Source organism: Desmodus rotundus, chromosome 4, assembly GCF_022682495.2.
Source record: "Desmodus rotundus isolate HL8 chromosome 4, HLdesRot8A.1, whole genome shotgun sequence".
NCBI classification, from domain to species: Eukaryota; Metazoa; Chordata; class Mammalia; order Chiroptera; family Phyllostomidae; genus Desmodus; species Desmodus rotundus.
Window position 1 is genome coordinate 93,732,946 of NC_071390.1, and position 14,591 is coordinate 93,747,536.

Consider the following 14,591-nt stretch of genomic DNA (forward strand, 5'->3'; position numbering starts at 1 on the left):
GGAACAGGGGAACTGAGGATTAAAGATGAAAAAAAGCTTTTTTATTTTCACTACGTCTTCTCTTGAAGAGCACTTGGAATTTTTTTCTTCTATCATGGATTTATGTTACCTTTTCTAAACCCTTTTTATTTTTAACCCAAAGATTGATTTGAATATCCTTGGGACTTCCTCAGCTCTACAGATATTTGTCAGTTTGAAACAATATTTAATGTGGCTTATATCTCTTATAAAATATCTGAATTTCTCATGACAATGGACTCCAGCATTAAGTAGCTCAGTGGTTTCCACACTGCAAAAAGCGGTGCCACGCTTGCAGGAGAGACTGTGAGAGAGAAAACAAATGAAAGAAAAAAAATTGGCTGAAGTCTATTCTTACAGTTATTTTTGACTCGGACTTTTAAAAAGTTTCCTGTTTACCAAGTAATTTTATGTAGTTGTCTGCCAGGGCTACCATGACAAAAATATCACAAATGGGTGGCTTAAACAGAAATTTCTTGTCTCACAGTTCTGGAGGATAGAAGCCTGAAATCAAGGTGTCGATGGGTTTGGTTCCTTCTGAGGGTTGTGAGAGAAGGTCTGTTCCAGCCTTCTCTCTTTGACTTGTTGCACATTTACATGGCACTCTATTTGCAATTCTATCTCCCTTTTTACAAGAGGACACCAGTCATATTGATTAGGACCCATGCTAATGACCTCATAACTTCCAGAGACCTTATTTCCAAATAAGGTTACATTCTGAGGTTCTGGGGGTTAGGTCTTCAACCTACGATTTTCAGAATACAATTCAGCCCAAAACACTTTGTTGGTAGCCAACTGTCTCTGCTCTTCCTTTTAGTCAAGCCCACTGATTTCCTCGTGCTGTTGTTTCAGCTGAGAGCTTGGTCTCTGGGCCACCTATGTGGGGAGTATTGCCAAGGCGATCTTTGAGAGGAAAAGCCAGTAAAAGAAGAGTCACCCTGCGGTTTGCCCTGAGTGAACGCACTGTTCTCTCCTTCCTAGGTGGTATCACAGCAACCTTACGCGCCACGCAGCGGAGGCTCTCCTCCTCTCAAACGGATGTGATGGTAGCTACCTTCTGAGGGACAGCAATGAAAGGACTGGGCTGTACTCTCTCTCCGTCAGGTAGGATGCTTAGTCACTCTATGAATTCAACATGGTCCCATTTCTTAACTTGGATGGCCGTTGACTTTATCATCACACTCAAATAGTCAGATAACAAAATCATCTTCGCTCCTGGTAGACCAGCCCGTCTCAGAATTTCAAGCTCTGAGCAGTGGAACTGTAAAACACATTCTTGCTCCTTCCATTAGCCAGTAAAAAATGTAAGAGCTGAAGGACACTGTATGAACTGTTTAATCCGAACCTCTGGCTTGACTGATGAAGAAACTGAAACCTGAAGTAATAAACTGTCTTGCGCCCGGGGATACAAACAGCACCAGAATGCACATCCCTGAATGCAGGCCAGTGTCCTTGCTTCCTCTGGAAACTCAGAGTGATTTGTGTACGTGCAGCTTTCACTATCACAACCTCAGGCAGGCATTAACGCAACTTTTACTTTTTCTGTGAATGGACTGACCTTATTTCTCAAGGTTCCATTTCCCCTGAAGGTTAACAAAGTTAATCTAGTCCCTACTAGGTATCAAAAACAGTGACTGCCCAGTCCTACCAGGGTCTCTCTCCTCCCCCCTCTCCCCTGGATGGCCTTCCTATCAGAGAGGTTGGCCTCGCCATGAGATAAGCAGGGGGAGCCGATGGTTCTCAGTCAGCATCTGTCACTCTGCCTTCTGTCGGCAAGTAGCAAGTCTATGTGGGTCCCTGGCTTAGACTAGGCACACAGGACTCCATGAAACTGCCTTCAGCCACCTGCCCATTAACCTCAAACTATTCCTATTTTGTTACTGCTCTGATGGCGTCTCCATGTACCCTCGAAAGAAAGCAACAGGTTCCCTCCCTCACGTTGATCACTGATCCCTCATAAAAAGGTTTTCTTTTTTTTTTTTTCCTGCTCCACATGGTCCAGGCCTCCTTGTCTCTGTCTCAGTAGCAACCTCTACACTCCTTTCTCTCTGAACCCTCATTTCTATCCAGCTCAGCAATATTTTTTTTTAAATCTCCTCTCCTTCTGATGGGGGAAAAAAATGGCTATAAACAGATTTCCTTAAATAATTGATGGCAGGCTGCTATGAGTGCAAAAGCCAATATTAATGTATCTTCTTATCTTCTATTTGGACTTGGGCCTTCCACATCTTCTATACTACATAGAAAATGTACTACACTACATAGTAGTATACTACATAGAAAATGTAGTATAGAAAATGGAGGGTGACAAATTACCCTACATCTTAGTGGTTTAATACAACATAAATTGATTATCTCACAGTTTCTGTACATCAGAAGTCCAGGCATGATATAGTTAGATTCTCTGCTCAGCCTCTTACCAGGGTGAAATATAGGTGTTGGCAAAGGCTGTGGCTTCTCTGGGGCTCAGTATCCTCTTCCTTCACTCTCTCCTTTCTTCTTCATTCATTTCCTTGCTGCTGTAGGACTGAGCTCCCCATTTTCCATATAGCTATAAACCAGGGATGACTCTCAGCTCCTAGAGGCCACTCACAGTTCTTTGCCAAGTGGCCCCGATAGGCAGCTCACATGGACGTTTGCTATTTCCTAGACCATTAGAGCATATATCTCTGATTTCCTCTTCTGTGACCAGCCAGAGGAAACTGTTTTTACCAAAACTCTTACATGATTAATTCAGGCCCACCCAGTCTTCTTATTTTAAGGTCCGCTGATTTGGGGCCTTAATTATCAGAAAAATGCCTTCACAGCAGCATTTATATTGGCATCGTATTGGGTAATTGGGGAAAGTGTGTATACTCCAGGAGCTGAGAACTTTGGGGCTGTGTTGGAATGCTGCCTGCTACACCTTCCATTCCCTGGCTCACTGGAAGTCTAGAGGCTATTCTAAGGGAAACGAGAAAAATAGGTGGGAAGGTGGTGGGGTAAATAAGTGGGTCACAGCAAAAAAAAAAAAAAAAAAAAAGCATTAACATTTTTATGTTCCTCAGCTGTCTTTTCTTTGCAAATTTTCTAAACATTTTTGGGGAAACTATTAATCAAAAATGGAATTCTGTTTAGGTGGAAGCAGGAACTGTGCTTTTTTGATCAGCAACAAATGTTAAAAATTCATCAAAGGGTTACACTAAGGATCCTCTACTGTATGTGTCTCCCAAAAATCTCAAACAAGACTGTGGAATTATGGGATCAAAGCATGTTAACTTTTCACTTATATATGTTTCATCTGAACAAATGGATTATTAGCTCCTTACAAATAGATGGCATATATATTACATCTATATAAAAATTTAACTATAAGCAATTAATTCCCCTTACAAGCACTTTTAAATGCTTTAAACATACACATACACACGCACACACACATAGCAGATGTGACAAGAATCATAGACCAGCTCAGGATAATAAATAAATATTTAAGAGCATCCACTCTGTGCCAACCATTTTAACAAATCTTATAGGAGATTCAAAGAATTTGCCCTTAGGAAGGGTAGCCTTACATGAGTAATAAGATATTTCCAAATACCTCACTACAAAGTAGAGTGCAGTAAATAACATGAAAGACAGCAAAATAAGTGCTTGGATTCTTAGAAGAGGAAAAGCAAGTAACCCAAGCTGGACGAATCTTGCAGTATGTGTCAGAGTAGGTGGTATTTGAATAGATGCTTGGTCAGAAACAAGGGGGAAGCAGTTGCAGATGAAGGGAAATGTATGAGCTAAGGGACAGTGAAAAATCCTAGGAGAAATGTAGGTCCAGCTGGACTAGAGCAGCAGTTCTCAAAGTGTGGTCCCCAGACCAGTAGCATCACCTGAGAAAGTGGTAGGAATGCAGATTCTCAGGCCCCACCCTGGACCTACTGAATCAGGAGGTAGGGCCCAGAAATCAAGATTTTAACAAGACCTTCAAGTGATTCTGAATTTTTATTGATTTGAGAGATAGAGAGAGAGATCAATTTGTTGTTCCACTTATTTATGCATTCATTAGACAATTCTTGTATGTACTCTGACCAGGGATCAAACCCGAAACCTTAGCATATTAGGATTATGCTCTAATGAACTGAGCTACCCTGCCAGGGTTGATTCTGGTTTCTGATGCATGTGAAAGCTAGAGCCTGCCCTTCACAGAGAGGAGAGGAATAGTGGGATTCAAATAAAATATACGAAGTGTCTCCAGAAGGTATCCAGCCATGTACTATAAAAATAAAGACATTTATTGAACAAGATACAAGATAGAAGAAACACTGTACATAGGACAATGATGCTTCAATGATGCCTTTTGAAGTGGATAACTTGGGGCCTCACACAGTTCTCCCAATTGCCATCAGCTGCCCCGTTGTATTTGCCTGAATCTTATTGATGGTCTGAAATCTCTTCCCTTTCAAAGATGATTTTAGTTTTGGGAAAAGCCGGAAGTCACAGGGTGCCCAATCTTGGATGTAGTGGGGCTTAGTCAATGGGGTGATTTGATGTTTCCCCATTAACACTCTGCATGAGACGTGATGCATGAGTAAGTGTGTTGCCATGATGCAGCTGCCAATCACCAGCTGCCCATAGCTGCAGCCTTCTGTATCATCTGAATAACTTCTGCAGAGGAACATTTAAGCGTAACACAAAATTTGACGCAGATTCATTACTCTACTCACTCAGTCATTTTGAATACGATGGCCACACAGTACATACGCTCACTCAGTGGTGTCTACAACCCCCACTGACAAGTACAGTGGAGTCATCATTGTTCACACATGCACATTCCAGTCCACTCTCCTTGGCTGCCAGTTTACATCGAGGTCACACAAGCCATTCTTGTTATATTAACAGTAGTTGGACTTTTTCTGGACAGATCTCATATATACTGTAAGTAATTTATAATTTGTTTAAAGCTCTGCCTCATTCCAAAAATGAAGTGGAAAATTAAACATAGGGAATTTGATATTTTAGTCAATAAGCAGTGGAACTGGCATGGGAGGGAAAGGGGTGGACTCCCATAACTAGTTCAGTGACAGAAGTAGAATTCAGACTGCCAAACAACTACGGAAGTTAGGCCAAGGACAGGGGAGAATGTGGGGAAGATGTGACTTGTCATTTCCATCATCTCTTTTCCCTGCCCTTCTTAAGCTCATGCTCCTTGGGGAAGTTAATGTGCAAGGACTCTTTTGACAAGTCACAAAATGCATAGGGAATGCATAGACAATTGTCTCTTATCCTCCATTGGAGTGAAAAGTTGTTAAGAGCACAGTTTCCCCCCAAAAAACCCCTGTGCTTTAAAAATGCCAATGATTTCAATGATTGTGTCATAAGTCTCAGTTTTTAGGGGGGTTTAATGGTGATACAAATACCTAAGGTTACTATTTTCCTTCAAAAATGATATTTATTTGTTAAATAACATTAAGCATTTCTTTTCCCCTTTCAGAGCGAAAGATTCTGTCAAACACTTTCATGTTGAATATACTGGATATTCATTTAAATTTGGCTTCAATGAATTCCCATCTTTGAAGGATTTTGTCAAGCATTTTGCAAATCAGCCTTTGATTGGAAGTGAGACAGGTAAGCTCTGAACAGATAGAGGCTTAATGTATAAGACATTGTTTCAGGATGGAGGAGCAACAGGTGGATTTCAATTAAACACTTGTCACTTCTATTGAATTAGGTGCGTATGACATGCAACTGGATATATATTAGAAACTTTTTTCCAATAACTGTCTCATGTGCTACATTCATAAATTATATATATATTTATATTTATATGTATTTCAGTATTTTTAAGGAGAAAACAAAGTGCTTTGCACAAAGTAGAGACTTTTTGTCAGAATGTTGTTTAAAGGATTTGATTAAAAGCGCACAATTTCTTTAAATTGACCTATTCACTTTATAATAGTATATACAATAAACAAAGAAAGAGCACAGTAAGAACAACTTTTTGATTCCTCATAATTTTAGATATGGGTAGTTTGCATATTGGGGAGATTTGTAACAGATCATTCTGTTCATAAAAAATAAAAGTCATATTTAAATTCCCACACAGATCATTGAATATTGAAAATATTGACTAGCAATTGCTCTTCTGAGCAGTTCCTTCATTTCATCATAAAATTCTGTTTCTCTTGTCTTGGTTTCTTATAAGTTTTTAAATTGTTTTTATATGTGGCTGAAAAAATTTAAACTTACTTATTTAAGTTGTTAGAGTCAAACCAAAATCTGCGAGTTAAAAAAAAAAAACACTATCTTAGTATTTGAATCATCAAGATTTTTTTGTCCATACTATTTAAATAAAGTAAAAGATCACCCCTATATTTTTGATATAAAGTCACAGTTTTATATGTAATGGTAACTAAATGGTAACTCTCAGTTAATCAAGAGTTGGGCAATTCCAAGAACCTGTGGCACAGAGGAACTCAAGATTTAGTAACCCAATTGGTTACGGTGAATTCATACATACTGTTTTCTTGGTAAACACGGCCACGGGGGTTTTTGTTAACTACAGTGTGGTGGGAAGAAATGCCATTATGGTTTTTTCTTCTGTGCTATTCCTGTGGTCTGGATAGACCCTGATATAAATCACACAGTGTAGAGTATAGATGAAAAGCACAGTGGAAACCATGAAATATTTGCCTTACTTAATACTGACCACACAAGGCCTATCACAGAATATTCCAAACTACAGATTGAAGCTGTAGTTTTTTTTCTGTTGGAAATTCTCTCCATCAACTCTGAAAATTACTTCACCACTTAACCAGAAGTAGTTCTCATAAGCAAATGGCAAGTAAGGTTGTATTTATTTCCACTGCTACTGTGGATTTGGCAAGCATTTCAATTTCTCAAATCCCTTCACTTCAGACTTATTTCCTGCTTGTTTCCAACCTACACTCAATTTTGTTCAAATCTTGGTCACTGGCAATGGAGAAGAGATTTTTGAAACCAAAGACTTGTTCTCTCTGCTTCTATTTTTGTCCTTCTGCATGTCCCTCAGCGCACGGCACTTTGGGTGAATGAATGAATGGATGGATGACTATGAATAGGAAATATTTGAAGCCTTCAACGCCATTATGATTGTTACCTCCAGCCTGTTCTTCTTTCTCCATGCAAAGTCAGCCCCCTTCTTTTAAATTCTCCTCCTGGACCCTATTTTGAACCCATTTGATCATTCTCTATACTCTTTCCTGGACTTTCTTGAAGTTAGGAAAAAAGGTTTCCATTCTGCCAACCAACAGATTTCAAAACAATTTAAGATTAAATGAATGCAGAGATTTTTAGTTGAACCTTTCTGGCCCTGATCCAATCACCAGTCATGGGGATCACCTCAGACTGCTCTAAAGTAAAGGCTTCCTGACACTGAATTTAGGACAATGTTAAACTTCCCAGTAAATATATTAATCTAGCTAAAGAAGGCTTCTGATGAATGCATTAGGGATTGTAAGGATTTGTAATCCTGACTCCTACAGTATTCTCCAAAGCCAAACCTTGCTCTACCATTATCATTACCATCTCCTCTGTTCTGTTCATTACCCAGTAAGGAATTTGCTGCTATTTGAACCCCTGCTACAGGATCCTGGTGCTGATGGACAGACACTTGACTTACTGGCTTCTAGCTCTTGAGTTAGATTCTACTAACTCTATGAAATATGTCTCTTATCCACCCCATCCAGATGAAGGCAAAGCCATGAAGGCTAGGAACAAGGGGCAAAACCCATGACAAATAGGTGTTCCAGTTTTGCCCTCTGGGAGTAACAGGCTTCAGGAAACTAGATAAGGTGCTGAAGTCATGATGACTTGAGCCTAGAAGTCCCTTGGAAGCCACAGAGTCAGCACTGTGACCTATGAAGAATGGTGAATGGAAACTGGGATGCCACCTCTTAAAAATAGGTGTCTTGTTCATTCAAGAGTTGGCATCTGTCCTGGTCAGGTGGCTCAGTTGGTCAGAGCATCATTCTGTACACCTAAAGATTGCTGGTTCGATCCCCATTCAGGGTACATATGGGAGGCAACCAATCAATGTTTCTCTCTTTCTCTCTCCCTCTTTCTCTAAAATCAATTTTTAAAAAAATCCTCAGGTGAGGATTTTTTAAAAAGTATTGGCTTCTGGAGCATGATAATGGATTTATGGTGGGCCCTTGTCTGTGGCTCTCTAATAGTGTACCCATGCCAGAGTAACTTGCAGCCTTGAACATTGCCCAGCCTCCTTACCTGCAGGCTGTGAGCACTGAAAGGGGGGTTGTACAGTGTTAAGAAAAAAAAAAGAAGAAGAAAGAATTGGCTTCTGGTGTTGGTTCCCTGTGATCAGCAGACCTCCAGGTTGATGATTCCTGGTGCACCACTAGAAAAAGTTCAAATTCTTCTTCAAGTTTTTGTTGTGTAAAAGATCACCAAGGGAAGGAAGCATTTGCCTGCACAGTGGAGGAGGCCCTGCCAGGGTTCTGACCTCCAGATCCTCAGAAAGGGAAGGACTAAACTTGGGTATTTCAGGCCTCTCCTCAGCCCAGACCCCATTCGGGCCAGTCTTACATTGTAGTGCCTGGAGAGTGAGTTTATTTAAGAGAGACTTTCTCCCACTCATCCACTGTAAGCGATGGAATCACATCTGAGGGCAACGGAGATCTTCAAATAGCCAACAACCTTGCACTCTTGCCTTGCACTTATATTTAATGTCTTGAGTAGAGTGAAACCCAGAACACTTGGTTCTGGGTCATAAGAAAATATTTGTGCTCAGGATAGGTGACAGTTTTAATCTAAAAGGATGAATACTATTTCAAAATATCTTTCTTTTCATTCTATTTCTACTCCCTATTCTTTAAACTCTAGGAATTTCTGTCTCCTACTCTGAAGAATGATTTCCTAAACAAGATTGGATCCTCCTGACAACCTTAAAATTCTCTTATCATAATTTCCCCTTTACCTTGCTATAATCTGCATTTAAATCTCTCTAATCTCCATTAACATATCTGTGCACTCTAATTTCTCCTTATTCATACCCCAAAACACTCATGAACTATTTCTAATTCTCAAAACCCAATCATGTACCCTCTTGCTGTACTTTCCTCCATGACCCTTTTGTCTTTTAATATATTTATAATTCACTTTAAAAATCTTTGCTGTAGTACATAAACCCTATGAGAAGAAGGATTTTTGTCAGTTTTGTTCTGTAGTATGTCCCAACCCATAAAAGAATCAAATTACCCCCACATTTCACATGGGATATCCATCCCATTACCAACGCCTGTGCTGCAGCTGTGTGGCAACGCCACAACCAGCAGACCCCTGACGATTAACATTCACTTCCAAAGTTTATACAGAGAATAATTGGAAATGATGTCATGTGTTATATGTATGTCAGTAATGATTCAATTCGGAATTTTCCTTCCATTTGTAATATTAAGATGTTACATAAAACATCTCTTCATATTGTACATGGCTTTGAAATTCAACCCAAATAGGCTTGAAAATTTGAGACTTTTTATATATGTTTAGTCCCTTATTAATTTTTACTGTCTCCTCTTGTAATTGGCCATTTCCTATATATTCTTGAAAATATAGACAACAATTCTCTTTATGTTAAATTCTAAATATTATTACAACAAAAATTACCTTTCCCATTACCTTTTGTTTCTATTGCAACACTTATGTATATAAAATTGTCATATATGATTCATTGTAGGAATCACTGTGTTGTGACTTTAATCACCTAACAGCATGAAAAACTATCATATTAGTCAAGTGCTTTGTTTGTACTTACCCTTTATAGTAATTGGTTCTTGGTTTTGAAGATCCTATCTGGTTCTTTCTTAAATGTCAAATTTCCACTTCTCTTTTTGTTTTGTTGTGGGGATTCCCAACCTCTTGATAACCACTACAGTTGTTATTATTTTATTTTTTGACACCAGCCATTCTACTCAGGTACCATTTTTAAATAATTAAGTTAAAATTATCTTTAATTTGAGAATTGTGTGACATTTCTGAAAATAATTGCTGACAAGTTGAAATTTTGCCAAACCACGACCAGGAATCACTTCTTTTAGTTTGTGTTTGCCAAAAATATGTATTTTCTTAGTTTGTAATGAGGTGTGTTTGATAAAGGAAAAAGCAAGCAAGGAAGAGGATGAGACCCACATTTGCGGAGTACTTACTAGTTCTAGGCATTCTATTAGATGTTGTGACTAATATCAAATTATTCAATCTTCTGAACCACCCACAATAATGTGTGAAGTAGTACCATTTTCAAACAAGGAAATCAAAATTCAGAAATTTTAAGTTATTGTATTTCCCCAAGTTTGCACAGCTAGTAAACATCAGAGCTGAGGTTGGAATGCAGACTACTGCAGTTCTAAAGTGAATACACATTCCATTCCCATTGCGCCCTCCTGAGCTGCTCCCACGGTGACACTGGATTACCTATATATTGCCACTGCACAGCATGGCCTTAAATGGGTGTGGACGGGAAGAATCTCTACCACAGCATATAATAAGATGTTTATAGGATATGGCTGCAATACGTATTTCAGTCCTATCCCTCCGTCTCTGAAGTCTATAATAATATTTTTGGTTTGTGATGTCAATCCATTGTTCTAAAGAATGCAAGTCAACTTGAACATCTATCTTTATATTTATTGCCATTTGAGAAATTACACATATACTAGAGGAAATCTTAAAACATTAAAAGACTGACTAGAAAACATCACCCCAATACTTTGGCCCATCTCATTCCTGTCTCTCCAGGAAAGATACAAAAGAACCTATGTAACTATAAGAAGGCAAAATAAAATTTGAAGTTTAATGGAGGAAAATAAAAATGAGATGCAAAGATTAAATGACATCAGGAAAAAAGTATTTAAAATGAATGTTGTGCATCTGCAGGAAACAGGACATGCATTTAATTACAAAGCACTCTAATATTTCTTCCCCTCAATTGGGCCTGTGCGTCTAACTAGATTTACAGATGTGAGAATGGGCAAGGATCTGGAGACCACTTAATTTCTTCTGTACCAGTCAAGAAACTGAGCCCTGGTGAGAAATGTTGATGCAAAAACTCACATCTTTTTTCCTGAAGCTTTCTCCTAAAGAATCCATTTCTTTGAATTTTGGCTTATACATATGCTCTCTTGTCCACACTAGATAAAGCATAACTCACAGGCCATAGACAGTTTCCATGGTGGAGACCACACCAAGGCTGAGAACAGTATAGAGTATAGCGAGTGCACACAAATTCCCAGTCCACTCCCGTCTCTGTTGTTTACCAACTGTGTGTCCTCCTGCAAGTTTCGTAACTTCTCTGAACTTCAGGTTTCATCATGTTATAAAATTGAGCTGATGACATAATAGTTCATACCTTAAAAATTCATGACTTCTGTGAGAATTGAATGAAATTACGCATGTAAGACATTTAGAATGATTCATAGCAGGGCATAAATACTCAATCATTATTATTGTTATAATGAAGCCCTTTTTGGGGTAATTCATTCCATATTATACACAAGAGCTATACATTCTTTGGTATATCATGAAGAGTTAGTTTAGGGACAGCTGAATTTATATTTATCAAATGTTTATAATATTTTTCAAATTTTAAGTCCCTTTCTCTGTAAATGAATGTGGCTTAACTAGCACCATTTTATGATGAGTTATAAAGTCCACTTACACAGCAGGTTACAAAGAAGAAAGGAGAAAAATCTTGAATATTTCTAAACCCACCCCCTCACTCCACCAGAAAGCCACTTCCCTCTGGCAGGAAGAGACAGAGGAACCCATCATGCATAAGCCAGTTGCAAAGCTTGTTTTCTGAGCTTGAGGTCAATAATGAAACATGAGTGGATGTGATCTTATGTTACTACAATTCATCAGATAGACATTGAGTGCCAACTATAAACTGGGTACTGTTAGCCACTGACAATCTGGTGATGAATCAGATATCATCCTTGCCCTCAAACACCTTATAGTCCAGCTGGGGAACCTGCTAAGTAAAGCACTAGATATAGCGCATAAAAGAAATATCCTACAGTTTCCCTTTTGGGAGTGATCTTGCATTATACTGTATTGTGCTCTTGCATTATACTGTATTTCATATATCACACCAATACGTGGAGCCTGAGACTGTTCTTACTCTTCCTGCTGGAATACAAGGTGAGTTCCTCCAATGCAGTCTCACAGTATTACATACAGAGTAGGTGTCCTGTAAGTTACAGTTTAGTCAAAGCAAATTGAAATGCCTACCACAGTCCTGCTCTCATCACCTCAAAAATGTACCTCCACCAAGCATTTCTGAAACCAAGTTTCAGTCAAAGGCAGGAAACAGTCTCCTCCATGTAGCACAGAAACTGAAGTGAAATTAGCAGCCAGGTTTCCAAGACCTGTGGTTGCTGATCCTCCTCTCTCTTCTCCTTCTACCAGCCCTGCCTCCAGTTGACTTTTATCTGAATCTTCCAACCAAGTCCTGGAGTTAATCTGTTTGGGATATAATTAACCCAGAGTTCCTCTCCTATGGAGTCAAGGCACATCTCGGACCTTGAGTGAAAATTATAGTGAGTCTGTAATGGCTTAATTATGTAAGTTTCATTTGATTGAAATCCTGACAAACTGATGAAGAAGAAGAAGAAGAAGAAGAAGAAGAAGAAGAAGAAGAAGAAGAAGAAGAAGGAGAAGGAGAAGGAGAAGGAGAAGGAGAAGGAGAAGGAGAAGGAGAAAGGAGAAGGAGGAGAAGGAGGAGGAGGAGGAAGAGAAGGAGAAGAAGAAGAAGAATGATGATGATGATACAGGGAGAGAAGTAGAATTTTTTGGAAGGATGTTAGTATTTCCTCCAAGAATATAAGGACATGCTGAACAACAATAAGGAACCAGCCCAGTGATCACGACAGCTCTGAAACTTTCAGAAAATTGAAATGGCTGCCTTGGTCCTGCTCTGATCACTTCAAAAATGTACCTCCAGCAAGTGGTTCTGAAACCAGGCTTTATGTGAAAAGCAGGAAACAACAGTTTCCTTCGTGTATATATATACTTGAGAAACCGAAGTTAGTGGACCTTCTCTCCAGAGAAGTAACTAAACAGATCTCCAGGAAGTGAGTCCAGTGAGTGCGGCCCAGATGAGGTGTTTAGGGGGGAGCCAGGGCCTGGGATCTACTTCTGTATTGGGATGTGATGGTTTCTTCAGAAGGGGAAATCATTGTAAACCTAACAGCCATCCCAGGAAGTCTGCATATTGGTTCTTCCTTGGGCAGAATGGCCAACTCAGGAGACCTGTCTTCTAGGAGACCAAATTTTTATCAGGGGAAGTTACCATTTTTTAAGTAGTTTATCATTTTCTTCATGCCATGATTCAATCTAGCTTCATTCATGGTCTTGCTAGTTAAAATTAATTTATAGTCAGTTCTACTTTCCTGGTTGACTCAATATCATTTGCTTCAGTTTAACCTTTATTGGTTAAGCTTTAGAAGAGGATTTCAAAATAGAATTTGGGTCCCCCACAGGAGACTTGGAGAGCTGCACTTGAAGTTGTCCTGTCTGTGCCCTGGGTCAAGATGGTTGTGGACCTTGGAGGCTGGCCCATCCAGGTTCTTTCCTGCCTTACACCTGAATTACCGTGACATTCCTTCATTCATTTATTCACTCACTCACTCACTCAAGACTTCATTATGTCAGAAACTCTATCAAGAGGTGGGTGGACAAAGATAAGTTTGGAGCCATACCTGCTCTGAGGAGCTCATAAGGTTTGAGAATGTGTCTGTTGTAAAGGCAATGGCTTCATAATACCAAATGGTTACAGCACTGCAGTTTCCAGGAGCAACACTAGCCCAGAGGTCCTTACACAGCAGCGCAACTGCCCCTATAGCCATGCTCTCCCAGGGACTGATACTGTGGCAGGCAGGATAATGGCACCCCCAAAAATGCCCACATCTCTCCCTGAACCTGTGAATAAGTTATGTTACATGTTGAGACGGAATTAAGCTTGCAGATTAATTAACCCTACTGATCAGCTGCCATTGAGATAGGGAGGTGATTCTGGATTGTCCAGCATCCTTATAAGTGAAAGACAAAGGCAGAAGAGGGACAACCAGAGACATAGCCACATGAGAAGACTTGACCTGCTGTTGCTGGCTTAGAGGGTAGAGAAATGCAGCCACCAGTCAAGGAAAGCGGGCAGGCTCTAGAAACCGGAAAAAGCAAAGGAATGGACTCTCCTCTAGAGCCTCCAGAAGGAAGCCAGCTCTGTCAATTCCATGATTCTAGATTAGTAAGACTCATTTGAGATTTCTGACCTCCAGAACTGTAAGATAATACACTTCAGTTCTTTTAAGTCACTACACTTGTGGTGATTTGTTAAAGCAGCAATAAGAAAATAGAATCAATAGAAGTATGCCTGGGGTATGTATGCCTGGTTACATGCAGAAAGAAGATGGAGTAGGTGCATCTTTCTAGAGCATCATTTAAAAAACCATTTTCATATGGAGCAGGATAAAAACTTAGCATCAACCTTGAAGATAAAACACAAGATTTTACATTCTCTCTAACTTGTGAGCTGCTTCGACCCCTGTGCTCCA

General features: G+C 39.5%; 1 protein-coding gene and 1 non-coding gene across 3 annotated transcripts in view; both read left to right on the top strand.

The window, feature by feature from the left end:
- Positions 1-14,591, top strand: part of DAPP1 (dual adaptor of phosphotyrosine and 3-phosphoinositides 1) — a 55,304-nt gene that overhangs the window by 15,741 nt on the left and 24,972 nt on the right. The window contains exons 2-3 of one of the 2 annotated variants that reach the window (XM_024574733.3): positions 1,000-1,122; positions 5,483-5,616. In XM_024574733.3, the coding sequence (XP_024430501.1) occupies positions 1,000-1,122; positions 5,483-5,616 (257 nt within the window). The remainder of the gene's footprint in view (positions 1-999; positions 1,123-5,482; positions 5,617-14,591) is intronic. The other variant, XM_045183655.3, reaches the window with a different exon arrangement.
- LOC112317914 (small nucleolar RNA SNORA42/SNORA80 family) lies at positions 8,154-8,291 on the top strand. The gene has a single exon (XR_002976163.1). It is a non-coding gene; the product is annotated as a small nucleolar RNA SNORA42/SNORA80 family (small nucleolar RNA).